This window comes from Schistocerca nitens, chromosome 2 (assembly GCF_023898315.1).
Source record: "Schistocerca nitens isolate TAMUIC-IGC-003100 chromosome 2, iqSchNite1.1, whole genome shotgun sequence".
Lineage (NCBI taxonomy): Eukaryota > Metazoa > Arthropoda > Insecta > Orthoptera > Acrididae > Schistocerca > Schistocerca nitens.
The window spans coordinates 886253855-886273942 of NC_064615.1; the positions used below are offsets into that span (position 1 = coordinate 886253855).

The following is a 20088-nucleotide window of genomic DNA, read 5'->3' on the forward strand; positions in this document are numbered from 1 at the left end:
TTCGGCTGCCCAGGCCCTGTATGACTGGTTTGGCTTCTTGTGGCATCAGTAGAATTCAACTCATGCAGTTATGGCAGACATTCATTGATCAAGGTGACACAATAATTGATACTCCTTGGGTGGAATCCATGAGAGGAATAAGGCTTTGCTCAAATTCAAGTGTGTCATGTTGAAAGCCAGAAAATGCAATCTGAGTCTTTTTTGTAAGCTTCCCAATCCTCAGCTGAATCATCATATGGAGGAAACGTGGGCGGATAGACAGTGGAAGCTGACAATGTGGTCACTGCTGAAGTAAGCTGTTCAGTAAGGGCAGGTAGCACAGCATCCAAAATGACTAAAACAGATGAAACTGCAGTTAAAGACAGCACACAAGGAAACCCTTCCAAACTCATTGCCACTCATGTAGTAACCAACTAATAGGCCTACATAAAACTGATCCAATAAACACAAATATGGCTTTATTCATAAACCTCTGGACACTAATGGAAATAAGCCTCTCATGACTCCACACATAACAAGACTAAAGAATCATATAGACATTGCAACATAAGAAATACACAAAACAACTGATGTGAGCAGTACAAACTAAAATAACATAGTGAGGGTGAGTCTGCCCTGCACTGTGCTGGTGTGAATCACCAGTAGACAGTGTGGCAGAGACCATGCATTGTGCAGGCTTCCTACAGATGGCCTCTAGTGGCTGGCCTGTGCTGATACAGTTGGCAGTTGATTTAAGTACACATATGTGGTGACACTACACTTGGTGTACTCACACTTACAGGTACTAGTAGCAGGATGTAGCTTCCCTACATTTCTTTATGAGGTATGATGTAACACCATTCAAGCCAGATGACTGTTTGACTTTTAGTTTCTTTATTAGTTTGAAATTTCTGTATCAATTGTTGGGATGAATCCAATTGTGTGGTTTACCTGTGGGAATTTTGGCATTGTACTTTCTCTGTTCATTTTCAAACATAAACTAAGCATCTCAAGGTAGGTCACACTTCCACATACCAAAGCTACAGTGGAACAAAGCAAGTCCCTGAATAAATAAAAAAAATCATGAAAATTTTACCTCCAAATAAATCATGAAATAAACCTCCAAAAGAAAATGATTAAATATTTCAGTTAGGCTGAAGACTTACACAACCTCATCATGATTCTAACGTCCAATCTCATGCTTAACTGATGAAGTTCATTCACCAAATCCCAGCAGCTGAGTGCCCATGCATGCTTACTGACCAACAAATCACCCAGATAAACAGAAGTGACTCAAGGTGTTCCTTCCACTGCCAACCAAACAACAGTCAAATGAGTTATGCAGAGAGAACAAACCTCTTCGCCTTGGTGAGGCTACTCAATGTTGGTCATACTGTCACCCAGCAGACAAAAAACAGTACCTACTAACACCTGGTAAATACCAAGTAGACACACACATTCACTCACTTTCATGCAAGAGAGGATGGAAAGTATAGAATGCAGGAATGTAAGATAGAAACAATATAAAACAGAGGCGTAGATTACATGGTAAACAGTGGATAATAGTTTTTTTTATTCTTTTTTTTTTCGTCATCAGTATTCTTCCAGCTGGTTTGAAGTGGTCTGCCACAAATTCCTCTCCTGTGTCAGCCTCTTCATCTCAGAGTAGCACTTGCAATCTACATTTTCAGTTATTTGCTGGATGTATTCCAATCTCTGTCTTCCTCTACAATATTTACCCTCTACAGCTCCCTCAAGTACCATGGAAGTTATTCCATGATGTGTTAACAGGAGTTCTGCCATTCTGTCCCTTCTTGTTGTTAGTGTTTTCCATACATTCCTTTCCTCACTGACTCTGCAGAGAATATCCTCACAGCATGCCTTATAATTCAACCTAATTTTCAACATTCTTCTGTAGCACCACATCTCAAATGCTTCAGTTCTCTTCTGTTCCAGTTTTGCCACAGTCCATACAATGCTGAGTTCCAAATGTACATTCTCAGAAATTTATTCCTCAAATTAAGGTCTATGTTTGGTACTAGTAGACTTCTCTTGGCAAGGGATACCCTTTTAGCCAGTGCTAGTCTGCTTTTTATGTCCTACTTGCTCCATCCATAGTGGGTTACTTTGCTGCCTAGGTAGTAGAATTCCTAAACTTCATCTACTAGGTAATCACCAATCCTGATGTTAAGTTTCTCACTGTTCTAATTTTTGCTACTTTTCATTAATTTCATCTGTCTTGGATTTTCTCTCAATCTGTATTCTGTAGACATTAGACTGTCATTCCATTCAGCAGATCCCGCCATTGTTCTTCACTTAGACTGAGGGTACCAACGTCATCAGTGAATCTTATCATTTATATGCTTTCACTTTGAATTTTAATTTCACTCTTGAACCTTTGTTTTATTTCAATCATTGCTTCTTTGATATATAGGTTGATGGCAGGAGTGAAAGACTGCATCCCTGGGATGTAAGCTAAAGTGCCACAGCAAAAGAGATTTAAAAAATATAAGTATAATAAACCTTAAACCATAAGACAAAATACACAAACACATTAATAACTAAGAATAAATAACATTATTAAATGTGGAAAAAGAGAGAAAAAAAGGAACCAAAAATAAAGCAAATAAAAATTGGCCCCCAAACATGGAGTACAATGTATGGCATCACTAAAATGAGAACACAGACAAAGTTACAGAAACACCTACCAAAAGTTTGTTGTCAGAGCATTCCTTCTCACAAAAAATTTCTTTAACGAATATTCATAGCACAACTGTGCACAAATTTATAAATGAAACACTATAACTACATGAATATCCTCCCTGGACTGACCCAAAAGTTCAGAAAATGAACAAAATGTTGATAGAAACAGGATTCATTAAAAGAAACAATATACGGGATGAACATTAATAAAACTGACAAACTGCAGGGATAGATTCCTGACTGTAAATGGAGGAAAAAAGGTTCTGCAAACATGTGTCAGAAATGGATGGTGTGTGTGCAATGACAACAAATTGTCCCAGAACACAGTACAGAGCTGCATTGCATCCACATCACAACAGATATTTAAAGTGGCCTCCATAGGATTACAGGTGATAAGGATGGATAAGGTGGAGTATGTACTGTCCACTAGCTCCCCGCGTGTTCGTCTATCTGAAAGGAATCATGATCACACAAATACCCAAAAAGGGCTGGAAATGTTGTTTGATGTGGCTGGTGTCTATGAGAGTACTTGTTTCAGTATAGCCATGCTGTCTCTTGATTGTTTCCATCTGCTCGGCCATACAGAAACCATTTCATCTTGTTCCTGACCTGAATATCAGACCATTCTGGTGCTTACAATATGCTGCATCAATCACACAATCTGCAACATACAAGGAACGCATGGCACATAGTTGTGGGAACTGCCATTTGTCAGCACCAATTGTTCATAGGACCTTGTTTCCTCCATTTCCACTCAGGAATCCGTCCCTGCAGTTTGTTGGTTTTATTAATGTGCACCCTGTATCTGTGTGCCTCTGTCTCTCTCTCTCTCTCTCTCTCTCTCTCTCTTTCTTTTCAGTCTCACTGAAAGAAACACATAAACACATGCAAGTTTGTACGTCATACTGTAAACAAGTGCTCAGACATTGTATTCTGACACGCACAGTAGATCCACTATCATATGGTACAAAAGCAGGATGGTGAAGGGGAGAGAGGGGGGGGGGGGGGGGGGAGGGAGGCTCGTTGTCACAGGTATCAGTGGGAGTCATACTGTCCCCATCTGTGATGCGTAACCTCACTGCCTCAGTCCCAGGAAACCCCCTCAAAGTGGCCTGTATCATCCTGTGTACCTCATTGACATGGTACATGGTGGTAGTCATGGCTGAGTGTCTCCATGCATCATCAGCATCCCAGCGTGGAGTGCTGATGGTCATTTTGTTATTCCTGTGCAAGGTTGGCATGTTATGTCTCTTCTATGTGCTCCCTTAGCAAGAGACAACATTGACCAAGGTGCATTCTCATATAACATCAGTCAGCTGGCCAAATGTGATGGCACTTCCCGCTGATCTCACACAGATTTGGTGCATGAGATGACATGTGTCATGTAATGGTATGCCCCCTTGGAGCACCAATCATGTTGGATGTCACAACCAATTTGGGTTGATTTCACACATCTCAAGTGATAGTGAGTCTTGTGTTTTTGTCTTGTTACAAGCACAAGTGACCAGTCCATGTTCCTGCACTACCTGGAATACTTGATAGTTACGCCAATGACCTGTCACAACCATTTACATGCACTCCCCAGCTGTCTCACCGAAACTCAGTTTCATCAACCCTAGTGCACCAAAATCTGGCGGGTGTGTCTACATGGCTGACAGCTCACCACTCACTGTCATCGCCACAGCAAGGAGCCTTGTCCAGCTGAACCAGTGGGCTGTCCATCAGCAAAGAGGGGGGAGGGGGGGGGGCAGGAGGGGGAACTTGCAGCAACCCTCTGTATTGTCTGGCCCACTTGCAGCTGTGGCCTGTAACAGCCTTGTGCACTGTTTGGCGCACATTCACCTGTGTCGTATTCAAGTTCTAGCAGCAACATCTTAAATGTTTCTATATCATCCTTGCACCTCTCTGTGAGGATGATGTGGCACAAGTGCATAGGCAGCTTTGTAGTACAGACATGGGTAACTCCACTGGCTGTATGGGTCATAAATAACATGCATTTAAATAATCATGTGGGGCATGAGAAGCTGGACTGGTTCAAATTCAGTAACACAATACTGCTGTGCTTCACATGATCCTGTGCCACCTTGAACTAATAGACTGACAGACAAGCTTGTTGAAAATCATTACTTAATTGCCATATCACACTGCTAATTCATTCATATGGTGGGTTCACTTTCAAGATAACTGCTCAAGTATTCATTGTGCACTCAGCCAGGCAGAAGGGAGAGAAAACTGAAACTGTTCCAGCTAGGACCTGGGCTAGATCATGCTGCAAGAGTTTCTGAATACTTCAAACTTCCTCACCAAGAGGAAGTGCTTGAAACTGAATTCTTGCATTTCCTCCCCACGAGACTGTTTGCAGTGATTCCTATTTTGCTCTCCTCATCATGGCCAGACTCTGGGTCCACACTATCCTGCCTATTTTTCCTGGCACTTGCACTCACTTCAGTATGACACCTGAGGGGGGTCCCAAGGTAAGTCACACATTTTTTGCAGTTTGTATGTAATATCTCTGTGCCTCTTGCTTATTCATATGTCCCTGCTGAGATTTAAACAGAGAGCACACCTCTTTGATATCAATGACAGTGATCATTGTCGTCTTGTCACTACTTTCGGTTACAGAAAAGCTCCCTACTTTTTCTGCTAGCTCAATGACCTCATCCTTCTGTTGCTGAGTCTCATCAAGACTAGTTAGCTTTATACGCTCAACCTCCTGTTCAAGTAAGTGAATCACCTGGATACTGGAATGAGATTTTCACTCTGCAGCGGAGTGTGCGCTGATATGAAACTTCCTGGCAGATTAAAACTGTGTGCCCGACCGAGACTCGAACTCGGGACCTTTGCCTTTCGCGGGCAAGTGCACTTGCCCGCGAAAGGCAAAGGTCCCGAGTTCGAGTCTCGGTCGGGCACACAGTTTTAATCTGCCAGGAAGTTTCACCTGGATACTCTCTGCTGCATGGCCCTTAATGGACTTGGGACACTGTACCCCAGCTTTTTGACAATGAACAACTCCACTTGCTTGCACTGGTATTGCTCTTCTAATGCATGGAAATTCCCAACAAGCCATGCCTCTCATATCTTAATCTCTTCACTAATGTGCATCTGCTCCACTTCTATAATGCAGAGGCTCTGCTCCACTAGCTCAAATTGAGGGTCTCAAGTTCAGCTACAACCTTGGTTCAAGTTTCCAGAGCAAGATCATTTAGCTTTTCATTAATTTTTTTCCCCTAAATCTTGTGATATTTTTGTGTCATTGTCTGATTTTGCAATGTCTGCAGATAATATTTCATTGTATTCTCCATGTTCCTTCATCAAAACTTGCATTAGCTCTCCCATACTTAACTAATTACTGGCAACAAGACTAATTGCAGACTCAGCTGTGACTTCACCCCTACACTGGAATTCTGGCCTGCATTTTGATCCTCAGGCTTCATGTGGAAAGCCAGTTGCACACTTTCCAAATTTAGAATTGTGGCAGGATTGCTAAAATCTGGCTTGGCAAAATGATCACTTTTTTTTGTAACCTAGGACTAACTCAAGATCATGTTCTCTATGATCTTTAGCAGAGAAACTAAAACCTCTCCTTGTTTGATGTTGCTTTCTAACTTGTTGCACCATGTGTTACTTGTGGGATGGTTATGTGTATCCATATTCAATACCCAAACCAGCAAAAAGTTACAAAAGGAAATCCCTGAACACATATACTTTTGCCCCCCAAAATACAAATCAAATTAACATGCAGAAGTCATAGGAAACCTAAGCTCAAAAATAGTCACCCACAATCTAATAATAGAAGTTGTCTTTACATGCAAGTTATATCCCTGTACAATGTAATGAAATAAGATAATAAAAAGAACCACCAAAACAGACTTTACAGTGAAACAAACACCTTGAGCAGCATCACCATTATAATGTGCTACTGAGTATGATACACCTTATTTTCAAAATCAGCAGTATAAAAATCAGTTTTCCAAATCTGAGGAGGCAAATCGCTCAAAAACACCTGTACCAGTGAAAGTTCCACTGTGGCCCAGCTTTTGTAAACACACTTCAGCTTTATGACAGAGCCTGTGGACTCCAACCATGAACTCCTGTGAATTCACTGTACTGACTGTGGGATTAGCATAGACTCACTGAGCATAGACCGACTGCGGAAGCCCAGTGGCACTGGTTGTATTATCATGCAGATGAGTACACTCAATCTGGTTGTTCATCTGTCAGTGGCTGTAATGATTGCTTGCCCTTTGGCTCTCTGCAAAACCTGATGTCATCCAACAGTTGATTTGTATCCATGCAAGGTGTGTCAATGTAGTTCCATTGGCTAAGTGCCCTCTTGAGGCAGCAGTCACTATCAGCTTTGTCAAATGGCCCCACCTACTGATTATACAACTGGTGAAATACCACCATACCAAGGGATGTCATCTGGCAGCCACCAGAGAATAACAGGTCTTCCAAAGCTCTGTTGAACTCTGACTCTAATACTGGATCTTCCACATCAACTTCTTCAATCATGCCACTAGACTATTCCTTCCCCTCATACAGACTATTTCCACATGTCTGTTCTCTCTTCTTTGTTTAACTGTGGAATTCCCATTCCTTTCCTGATGTTGACACCCTAACTTTTAATTTCACCAAAGGATGTTTTGACTTTTATGTAAGATGAATCAGGTCTTCCAATGACCATTCCTTTTCCAGTATCATCAAATCTTTCCTGCAGCCATTTCACCTTGGATTTCCTGCACATCATATTTATTTCATTCCTAAGCAGCTTGTGCTACTGTATTTCTGTCTTTCCCTAAATATTTTTGCACTTCCTTCTTTCATCTAGCAAGTTCAGTATTTCTCCTGTTACCCCAAGTTTCCTTACACCTATGTTTAGAGTAGAGTAGAGTAGAGTAGATAGCTGCTGGTAAACCTTTCAGGATGTGAGTTCATGGGCCAAGAAACTTTTCCATTCCTCACATTTCATTCAGGACTGCGCTGGACATCTTCGGAGGTGCTCCTCCACTGAGTTATTCAGCAAGACTCAGCAGAGGAGTGCCTCTGAAGATGTCCTGCGCAGCCCTAGATGGAAAGTCAGGAACAGAAAAGTTTATTGGACCACGACCTCACATCCTGAAAGGTTTACCAGCAGCTATGCCATCTGGTCATGAAAGCCTTCATTCTATGATCAGAGCAGAGTAGAGTCTTTATTGGTCCTGGTAATCATGTAGCACACAAATAGTACATTCTGATGTAAGACAAGTCAACATATAATAAAATATAATATTAAATTAGCATTAATTTTGTTATTTGTACATTAAATGATCACTGAGTTGCAAATATTGTACAAAAATAAAGAGTAGATATTTTAAAGCAGAAAGAGCATGTACTGTACTGGCAGATTAATATTTGTATTACAGCAACATTTGCATGCTCAATCATTAAAGTTCTAGTAACATTTATGTGATACATCACTAAGGCAAAGACACAAATCATTAGCGAACTTCCTGAAGGAACTTGTGGAGGCTATAGAAGCAGTGATGAGTTAAATATGCCTTAGCAGTTGACTTGAAATTTGCCAGGTCATTTATTGTTTTAATTTGTGGGGGAAGTTTATTATAAATAACTTTCCCATAATGCAGGATTCCTTTTTTATTCATGGTGGTGCTGGTGGGCTCTAAATGAAAGTTTCCTTTTTGTGTGGTGTTATAGTAGTGGATAGTTTCATTTTTCTGGAAGAGAGTGGGATTTTCCATTGAATATTTTTTCAAAAAACACGGTTATCTCATACACATATATACATGGAAGTGGGAGGATTTCTAGCTTTTTAAAGAGTCATCTACAGCTTTTGCTCCATTTTACACCTTCCATTATTCTTATAATTATTTTTTGTCATCTAAAGAACTTTTTGCTAAGAGAAGAGTTACCCCAGAAAATAATTCCAATATTTCAGCTGTGAGTATGTGTAGGCGTAATACACAGTTTTCAGAGAATCTTTGTTGCAACACCGCTCTAATAGTCTCATTAAGTAGTATGTAGTGCTTGATTTCTTACAGACTTTTTCAATGTGCATGCCCCAATTAAGATTATCTTGGAGCCATACTCTCAAGAACTTAATATTGCATGCATTCTGAAGATCTTTGTCAGATATCTCAATCTAAACAGTTTGCTTAACTTTTTTTTCATTATAGAAATTTAGTTCCACTGTCTTACTTGCATTTATTACCAATTTTTTGTGACTGAACCAGTTTTCAATATTGTTCAACATCATTCAGTTGCCTGTCCAGTTCCTATTGTGCCCTTTTCAGAGATGTCCATTCCCCTTCAACTGAACTATGTATTGTGTTATTCATTACTGCAATATTTACAGCCTTTTAGAACTTCAAATGCATCTCACAATTCCTCAGTACTCCTGTATCCAACTTTTTCCACATTGATTCTTACAGGTGATTCTCTTAAATTTCAGTCCACTATTCATCACTACTAAATTATGATCTGAGTGTATATCTGCTCATGGGTATGCCTTACAATATATTTGATTTTGGAATCTCTGTCTTAGCACAATAGTTATGTGTCATTTAACCCACTTCTATCAGCATATGATGATAGCTTGCTAAAGGTGGCATTTTGCTGCAGCTTCCTGCCATGGCAGCTGGAAGTGACCAACAGCTGTAAATGCCATCAGTTAATGTCTGCAAATTTTGTCAAAACTGCTCACAACTGCTGCAACATAACTTTGTTTATTACTTGACTTTTTATTAACTTTATTCAGAAGTCATTTTCTCACAGAATTTTGCACCTTTGCCTTGAGCAGGAGGGTTCTCCATTACTGAAGGGTTTCAAGTACAAGATACATTTTGTAAATATTTCTCTGAACCTATAAACTAATGATTACAACTGAGAAAGGAACCTACACTCTAACTTTTAAAATAGGGTAATACTGAACTATTTTTACTACTAAAAACAGCTATTACTGTAGCCTGAATATTGTGAAACTACACACTACAATAGTAAGAATTGCGTCTTTGATCTTCTACCACACATTCATTGCAAGCACATTCCTGAAGTCCATATGTTTGCGATCATACAGTACAGGATAATTACCCACAAAAACAGTGCAAGTTGATCACCACTGTTAGCATCACAACCTTTTATTGCCATTTAAGATATTATGCTTACCACATTTACTGCAGCCAGCAGCCAATGTGACCATCACTGCTACTTCAGGAGTCAAAGTTCAGCAGTTGCAAGAGTGAGTTGATGATATCAAGACCGTTGACTACTGAACAGTTCCAGCAACAATTGGTCCCTTGCTTAGCCTAGACAACAGTAGTCACCTGCGAGCCAGAACTGCAGCCACTACATCATGCAGTTCCATTGAAATACTAGCTGCAGAAGTCAAAACTGATAAGTCATTCCATTTAACAAATAGTAGACAGGATTTCTGTCCATTTCTTACCTTCAGGAGGTGAAACGTGTAGTACTTCCAGTAGATACATAAAAGTAAGTATACACTTCTTAACTTTCAGAACTAATAGTTCCTATCTTGAGGAGAAGAGATGGATATATTTGGAAAGGTTAAAAGGAAGGACAGGTCTCTTGGATCCTAGCATAAGAGAGATCCACTTTCAGTCTGCACAATGGTATATAAAAATGAAGAAGGATGTCAGAGAGGTCAATGATCACACATTGGTAAGCACTGTGCTAGCTGATGAGGACAGAGTGAGATGCAAAGTTAGATTAGTGGGCAAAGAAATGAATGTGTGACATCACAAGTTATTACAGGATAACATTTATTGCAGTAAGATACCTAGACTTGGAGCCCAGTGAATGTAAGGAGGTTGCAAACTTGTGTCTTAGTGATGACTCATAGCAACAGATGTGCTATGAGCCAGCGTGAGAACGGTCTACTGTGTCACTTAGAACAACTGTATATTCATACCCCCTACAAATCTAAATAAAACATATTAAATATTAAACAATTATTTTCAAACTTGGTATACCATTTTTTGTTATTCAGAAGAAGATCTCATCCAAATTTCAAAGTTGTACCTATTATAGTTTTGGAGATTCAGAAAATTACCTAAAATCCGCCAAACCGACACTCAGGGTGGAAAAATTCAGTTAGGAACAATTACAGTTTGTCTTTTGTTATCATTTGAAATCATTAATGGAGTTCTCGATATATCAAATCAATTAGTTTGGATTTTATTTTCAAAACTTTAATTACTTTTCATTTTGTAGTATGAAATTCAGGAAAAATTAATATCTGTTTATTATGCTGTTGTGTGAATATATGGGAATGAGTGAGAGTGTGTATGTGGGACATACATTAAAATTCAATATTACTCTATGTAAAACATTATGCAATCAGATCGCAATGAAATCTGTACTGTACCCACGTTGCTGATGAAGTATGTCAAGGTGTGATTGCTTTTGTAAGAAGGCAGCCAGAATATCAGTTTGCAGGGTAATGAGTTTCTAAATTAATTTCAAGATTATTTTCCATTTCGATCTTTTCTATTAAACATTATATTAATATTTGCATTTTCGAATGACGCAAATGCTTTTCTGAGTAGTGATTGGCTTAGGTGAGTTTTGCCACGAGAATGATCTTGAAGGATCATTCTGATTGGTCTGTCAGACTGACCAGCCAATCAGGATTAAGCAGTGCCCATGCACTGAAACTTAGTTATGCAGAGTGTGGGGAGGCATCGGGATAGTCGCTCGCCAGCTATTGGACGCAAGAGGTCATGCTAAATGTCTCAGTTCTCATTATGTCTAAGATGAAGAAATATTGAGTTCCACATGTTTACAACTAGTTGCAATGAAAGCTGTTGCAATATCAACAGTTTGATGAAAGTTTGGAGTTTTTGGATTGTTTTGTGGGAAAGTTACAAGCGTGTGAACTTTCGGCCACAGTGGAAATTCCAAGTGGCATATTCTGTAATCATTTATGGAATATTTGGCGAGAACTTCTGTTATAGAAGAGCACTGAAAGAGACCAAATGTAGAACTCACAAATAGTGGTGACTCAGAGCCTGTGAGATCGTAAACATGAATTAATTGAATTTTTGTAGATTTCTGGCTGCTTTGCATGTGTAATTTGTTGTCTGTCTGAGAACTTCGTGTGGCATAGTTGAGTAATTCGCTAAATGTGGACTTGCTAGATAGATCTATGCATGGCAAAAGCAATAAAAAACATTGTCTTCAGAATTTAGGACATGAATTTCAATCAAAAAGCACCACATTATCACCCAAAATTATGTTAAATAATATTACAGTAACTGAATTGCTACTAGAGCTACGCAGACTTTGCAGGATAGATATTAGGTAACATTTTCTTCGATGCTGCTTTTTTGCCATCTAGTAAGTATCTATGCTTCCAGAGAGAAGGGTCATTGAGCAGAAGCTGTACTGAGGTAGGTGGACATTTAATTTGAACAGTATGACGACGAGAAATCATAACCTCCCCTCCGCAAATGGTGCAATGAAGAATTATGAGAGAGAGAAAAAGAGTCATTTTATGAATTAAGGACAGGGGGGCATTAGGATACAAGGATGTGGTGGAGGGCAAATTCTTATCAGAGCATGCTCAGCAGCTGGGAGCTGAGTATCCGCAAGGTAGACATTTGTGTGACCTGAGGTTAAAATGTATAACTATAGTTTTTAGTTTCTAGATGGATGCAGTGTTCCCCTAGACAGTGTGGCTAGAGTGTATAATATGTCAAGAACTTGAATATGGGTCCTAAGGGTTCAAAATGCATTGTGCTTATTGTTACTACCTCTCAATTTAGCTGTCATTACGTTGCAACAGAAATCTGAGCATTGGCTTTACATCAAGGGCAAAGCTATAGAGGCAGCTATAAGCTAATAGGGTACAAAACTGCTACATTTTTCCCATGTAATAATTTGTTATATGTAACATAATGTAGAAATAGCTATAATTCTTCTGATGACATCAATTGCATGTTAATTCTTATAAATTAAGGCTTACTGTTATATCTAGATATGGGTGTAGAGGCAGTTATAAGCTAATAGGGTACAACACTGCTATATTTTTACCATGCAATATTTTGTTATGTAAAACATAATGCACAAAGAGCTGTAAGTCTTCTGACGACATCAATTGCATGTTAATGCTGAAAGATGGATAAAATTAAATAAATAAATAAATAAATAAAATACAGATTGCCTCACTGTTGGATTGCATTCATCAAGTGAAACATACCAGGACCGAGATTAGTAACACAAGTAGTCATAGAACATCTTTTCCCGTGAATAATATCATTTCAGTGTTTGAGATGATGATAAAGTTGCATGTTCTGATAGTAGTGGCTCCCATTTCAGGACACACAGACAAAAGCTTACTCTTTAAGCCAACCCAATATGTTTCAAGAGGAACAGTACTCTACAGTACTTTCTACACTTAGTACATTTCTTGAATGGGAAGGAGCTCTAACAACTGGTACAATAGAAAGTACCCTTTGCCATACTTTTCATAGTGGTTTGCAAAATATAATTTTAGATTGTATGTAATGTGTAGGGTTAAGCATCACCATGAAGGAGGTAAATAAGAAACACAGAAGAGGGTTGGATCAGTTCTGTCTGAGAAAACATATTAAGGTAATATGAGTGCAAGTGGGAAAACAGCCATTACTGTATCATATATTGAGGAAGCTCCAGAAAACTCAATCTTAGTGACACATAAAATTAATAACAGTCAGCAATAATGCATACAGACACGATTGTACTGACCACACCAGCTCAGTTGTGGGATAGCAAGTGTCACTGAATCTAGGAACATTTGCACCCACCATCGTTATGGGAACCAGGAAAGTAGAAAGAGGACCATCCACACTAAGTTCATTAAAAATATCAGGGGGTCTGAAAGGTAGCCAGATGAAAGTTGCAACTGAAAAAATTAATTTTATTCTGTACAGGGTAAAGACATATGTGTTGATCATTTTGTCCCACGACTTTGGACAGGGTGTGAACAGCATTTATACAACTACCATCTCTCTGTACTATGCACTCTAGAGTTCATTTCAAGATAGATACAGCTGCAGGAATGAACTGAATTTTTCTCATAATTTGTGGATTTTGTGTTTGTTGCTGATTACAAAAGTTTATATTTTAGAGATCACTGTGTTCAACAAAAACCAGTAATTGTATAGAAGGCTGTTTATTAGCAGGTAAACATTTCCATTATTACTACAGTGATCTGTTTTTATTACTAGTATTGTGATCTACAATGACATGCTGAGAAGTAATGCCTCTGACTTTTTGTGTCACAAATCTTAAGCTTCTTAAATCAGATAAGCATTATTAACATTCTACATTTTATTCGTCATGACCTCACACTTGCAGCCATCTGCCACTAGAGGTCTCTGAACTGTAGTGTGTAACATGTTGGTTTGTAATGTAACTGTGTCGGCATGTGAGAAACCTCCTGCTGCAATAGTGTTTTGAATTTGAAAAGTTTGAGGAGGAAGTTCAGGCCAGTTTCACCAAACAACACTCCCATTTTACAGTAGTTCATTTATTCACCTCTTTACACAAGCAAGGCTTACATAGAACTGAATGGCAGAACTGCACAAAGATAATGTTTAGCTTAGTTCAAAGACGATACTTAGATCAATACTGGTGTCGACCTCATCAGCGCCACAAGTTCATCCACACATGGAGCACCCTCTCCTTCAGCGTGACAATGCCAGACCATACACAAGTGCTGCAACATCTGCAACAATCTGGCACTTAGTCCCAACTTGGCCTCATTCAATTTTCATCTGTTTTCAAAATTTAAAGAACACCTTTGAGGACTTCACATTGATAGTGATGAAGTGGTGCAAGCAGAGGTGAGGTTTTGGCTCCATCAACAAAGTAAACCATTCTTGCCAACAAACTGGTCTATCCTTGGGAAAAATGTGTTTGCAACCATAGTGACTATCTTGACAAATAAGTATGTAGACATGAAGAATAGAGATGCAGGACGTTAATAATATTTGCTTTATTTAAAAAGCTTTAAGAGATCTTGCCGTTGGTGGGGAGGCTTGCGTGCCTCAGCAATACAGATGGCCGTACCGTAGGTGCAACCACAACGGAGGGGTATCTGTTGAGAGGCCAGACAAACATGTGGTTCCTGAAGAGGGGCAGCAGCCTTTTCAGTAGTTGCAGGGGCAACAGTCTGGATGATTGACTGATCTGGCCTTGTAACATTAACCAAAACAGCCTTGCTGTGCTGGTACTGCGAACAGCTGAAAGCAACGGGAAACTACAGCCGTAATTTTTCCCGAGGACATGCAGCTTTACTGTATGATTAAATGATGATGGCGTCCTCTTGGGTAAAATATTCCAGAGGTAAAATAGTCCCCCATTCGGATCTCCGGGCGGGGACTACTCAAGAGGACGTCGTTATCAGGAGAAAGAAAACTGGCATTCTACGGATCGGAGCGTGGAATGTCAGATCCCTTAATCGGGCAGGTAGGTTAGAAAATTTAAAAAGGGAAATGGATAGGTTAAAGTTAGATATAGTGGGAATTAGTGAAGTTCGGTGGCAGGAGGAACAAGACTTTTGGTCAGGTGATTACAGGGTTATAAATACAAAATCAAATAGGGGTAATGCAGGAGTAGGTTTAATAATGAATAAAAAAAATAGGAGTGCGGGTTAGCTACTACAAACAGCATAGTGAACGCATTATTGTGGCCAAGATAGACACAAAGCCCATGCCTACTACAGTAGTACAAGTTTATATGCCAACTAGCTCTGCAGATGATGAAGAAATTGATGAAATGTATGACGAGATAAAAGAAATTATTCAGGTAGTGAAGGGAGACAAAAATTTAATAGTCATGGGTGACTGGAATTCGTCAGTAGGAAAAGGGAGAGAAGGAAACATAGTAGGTGAATATGGATTGGGGGGGAAGAAATGAAAGAGGAAGCCGCCTTGTAGAATTTTGCACAGAGCATAACTTAATCATAGCTAACACTTGGTTCAAGAATCATAAAAGAAGGTTGTATACCTGGAAGAATCCTGGAGATACTAATAGGTATCAGATAGATTATATAATGGTAAGACAGAGATTTAGGAACCAGGTTTTAAATTGTAAGACATTTCCAGGGGTAGATGTGGATTCTGACCACAATCTATTGGCTATGAACTGCAGATTGAAACTGAAGAAACTGCAAAAAGGTGGGAATTTAAGGAGATGGGACCTGGAAAAACTGAAAGAACCAGAGGTTGTAGAGAGTTTCAGGGAGAGCGTAAGGGAACAATTGACAGTAATGGGGGAAAGAAATACAGTAGAAGAAGAATGGGTAGCTCTAAGGGATGAAGTAGTGAAGGCAGCAGAGGATCAAGTAGGTAAAAAGACGAGGGCTAATAGAAATCCTTGGATAACAGAAGAAATATTGAATTTAATTGATGAAAGGAGAAAATATAAAAATGCAGTACCTGAAGCAGGCAAAAAGGAATACAAACGTCTCAAAAATGATATCGACAGAAAGTGCAAAATGGCTAAGCAGGGATGGCTAGAGGACAAATTTAAGGATGTAGAGGCTTGTCTCACTAGGGGTAAGATAGATACTGCCTACAGGAAAATTAAAGAGACCTTTGGAGAGAAGAGAACCACTTGTATGAATATCAAGAGTTCAGTTGGCAACCCAGTTCTAAGCAAAGAAGGGAAGGCAGAAAGGTGGAAGGAGTATATAGAGGGTTTATACAAGGGCGATGTACTTGAGGACAGTATTATGGAAATGGAAGAGGATGTAGATGAAGATGGAATGGGAGATAAGACACTGCGTGAAGAATTTGACAGAGCACTGAAAGACCTGAGTCGAAACAAGGCCCTGGGAGTAGACAACATTCCATTAGAACTACTGATGGCCTTGGGGCAGCCAGTCATGACAAAACTCTACCATCTGGTGAGCAAGATGTATGAGACAGGCGAAATACCCACAGACTTCAAGAAGAATATAATAATTCCAATACCAAAGAAAGCAGGTGTTGACAGATGTGAAAATTACCGAACTATCAGTTTAATAAGTCACAGCTGCAAAATACTAACGCAAATTCTTTACAGACGAATGGAAAAACTGGTAGAAGCGGACCTCGGGGAAGATCAGTTTGGATTCCGTAGAAATGTTGGAACACGTGAGGCAATACTAACCTTACGACTTTATCTTAGAAGAAAGATTAAGAAAAGGCAAACCTACGTTTCTAGCATTTGTAGACTTAGAGAAAGCTTTTGAGAACATTAACTGGAATACTCTCTTTCAAATTCTGAAGGTGGCAGGGGTAAAATACAGGGAGCGAAAGGCTATTTACAATTTGTACAGAAACCAGATGGCAGTTATAAGAGTCGAGGGGCATGAAAGGGAAGCAGTGGTTGGGAAAGGAGTGAGACAGGGTTGTAGCCTCTCCCCGATGTTATTCAATCTGTATATTGAGCAAGCAGTAAAGGAGAAAAAAGAAAAAATTAAAATTCATGGAGAAGAAGTAAAAACTTTGAGGTTCGCCGATGACATTGTAATTCTGTCAGAGACAGCAAAAGACTTGGAAGAGCAGTTGAACGGAATGGACAGTGTCTTGAAAGGAGGATATAAGATGAACATCAACAAAAGCAAAACGAGGATAATGGAATGTAGTCAAATTAAATCGGGTGATGCTGAGGGGATTAGATTAGGAAATGAGACACTTAAAGTAGTAAAGGAGTTTTGCTATTTAGGGAGTAAAATAACTGATGATGGTCGAAGTAGAGAGGATATAAAATGTAGACTGGCAATGGCAAAGAAATCATTTCTGAAGAAGAGAAATTTGTTAACATTGAGTATAGATTTAAGTGTCAGGAAGTCGTTTCTGAAAGTATTTGTATGGAGTGTAGCCATGTATGGAAGTGAAACATGGACGATAACCAGTTTGGACAAGAAGAGAATAGAAGCTTTCGAAATGTGGTGCTACAGAAGAATGCTGAAGATAAGGTGGGTAGATCACGTAACTAATGAGGAGGTATTGAATAGGATTGGGGAGAAGAGAAGTTTGTGTCACAACTTGAGTAGAAGAAGGGATCGGTTGGTAGGACATGTTTTGAGGCATCAAGGGATCACAAATTTAGCATTGGAGGGCAGCGTGGAGGTAAAAATCGTAGAGGGAGACCAAGAGATCAATACACTAAGCAGATTCAGAAGGATGTAGGTTGCAGTAGGTACTGGGAGATGAAGAAGCTTGCACAGGATAGAGTAGCATGGAGAGCTGCATCAAACCAGTCTCAGGACTGAAGACCACAACAACAACAAGAGATTTCACATAAAGAAGTTGGAGGCATTGCTTTCAGCATGGCTTGTACACTGATAAACCATCTTCTATAACGTGGCACAACAGCTTATAATATTTACTTTATTTTACAGGATACAGTGGTGTACATAGTTGATAACAAACCAACTCTGACAGCAAAGCAGATATGTAGTGTTCTTCTGCAGGACTTAGACTGTGCAGAGACTGACCCTTCATATGAATGGACAGTTGATATTGATCTGGGTGAGAAACCACAGTATGTTCCACCGTCAGATCCAGTGGTATGTTTCAGTATTCTGTACTGCATTATAAGATATACTATTCTTAAAAGATCATTGGTAGGGAATGTATAACGAATATTCCAAAAAGTTACAATCACATGTAGTCATTCATTTCAGTTTTTGAGGAATCCCAATTTTGTTCTGAGGTCCTTTATCATGATATAGTACTGTGAACAAAAGTAGCCCACTTATTGAAATCATTGCTCAGATCTTGACTTTTTGATACACTACGTATCTCATAAGAAACATGATGGTATGGACAGCCTACAAAACATATAACTAATTCTTGGCTTTGATCTTCCAATTCCCCAGCTTTGGGAGGCCATGGCAGTTTTGAAAAGATTTTGTAGCTTTTTTCCTTCAAAAGCATATGCCAGATAACAGACTCCTTGATTAAAGTCAAGCTTATTAATACAGGAAATAGATTCAGATTCAGATTCTTATTTGCCATTGACCACATGCAGTGAAATAGGCATTACAATTATGTCAAGATACGTAAGAAGTTACTACATTCATGAGTGTATACATTACAAGTACAAATTATTTATGTTACATTAATCAATTGTACAGTATTGGAATCATAAACTTAAAACTCAGTTTCTATGTTACAATTATCCAAGAATTCTGTAAGACTGTAGTACAGATTGTCCATTAACCATTTGTCCAGTTTACTTTTAAAATTATTGAAAGGTGTATTGAGTGCAGTATGTGGTAATTTGTTAAATAATTTCAAACAGTTCACTTTGTGAGAGTTGCCTGTTTTTGTCAGCCTATGACTAGGATGTCAATACTCTCTTTGTTTCTGATGTCATGTAAATGTATGTTCTCTCTGGTGTTAATTTTGTTCTGTTCTCTTTAGTATATAATTAACTTTGGAATCAATGAGTATTCCAAGCAGTTTTACAGATTTTAATTCTACCTCGTTAGCCAGTCCCAACTGCAGATGTTGAGTTTTCTCTGGATTACATAGAATTTTGTTAGCTGAGAACCAGTTTAGGTTAAGGTGAGAGTGTCCTATGATTTCTGGGGTAGCTTTGATAATCTCGATCTGTCACACAGGATTGGTCAATGGTCCCCACCAGAAGTGAAAGTGCAGAACATAGATCCTAGCCTATAAAACACCATGTTTTTTAGAATGAAGGTGCTTTTGGTGATAGTCACATGGATGCTGAAGTTGTGATGGTCAGAAACTGGTGAAAAATTTTGCATTTTTGTCTCTTGCCTCTTCGCAATTAGCACTGGTAGCAACTCTACCTATCACAGGACTTGCACCTTTTGTGCGGCTCCTATGTGCTCCATGTATAGTGATTGAAGGATAGGAAATACATACCCATTAAACTTCAGTGAGGTTCCTCCAGCTTTCCTTTTCCTGAAAGCCAAGTCCAGTACAGGTGTCCCTGCCACAAGACACTTAGCCACATCAATTCTTAGCGGTAACCTTACAGGAGGTAGGTGTGGACCACTTGCAATGCCTACTGGTGATGCATAGATCCCCCCCCTCCCCCCCTCCAGTCACAAGACCACAGTCAAGCAGCTTTGACTTGTCACATGGATAGCAGTACCCAGTATTCCACACTGTAAGTGGGAGTGGAGGAAAGTGAAGTAAGGGTTAAGTAATAAGTAGTTCTTCACATTGTGTCTTAATTTATATATAAAAAGGTAGAACAACAAGTCTGCTGCACATATAATTAGGTGTGTGTATGCATGTGTGTGTATGGGGGAGGGGGGGGGGGGGTTGCTCTACACTGTCTGTAACTGCAAAGTTCTAAAATCATGGGATCGTGTTTGTTATTTTGTGATATTTGTGATACATTAAACTCTTCAAAGACAGTGAAGGGACTTTTGTCACC

General features: G+C 39.3%; 1 protein-coding gene across 2 annotated transcripts in view; it reads left to right on the top strand.

The window, feature by feature from the left end:
* Positions 1–20088, top strand: part of LOC126237191 (sphingomyelin phosphodiesterase-like) — a 373735-nt gene that overhangs the window by 63221 nt on the left and 290426 nt on the right. The window contains exon 4 of one of the 2 annotated variants that reach the window (XM_049947069.1): positions 18071–18238. The exons of the other annotated variant lie outside the window; for it this stretch is intronic. Within the exon in view, the coding sequence (XP_049803026.1) occupies positions 18071–18238 (168 nt within the window). The remainder of the gene's footprint in view (positions 1–18070; positions 18239–20088) is intronic. 2 annotated transcript variants of the gene reach the window in all.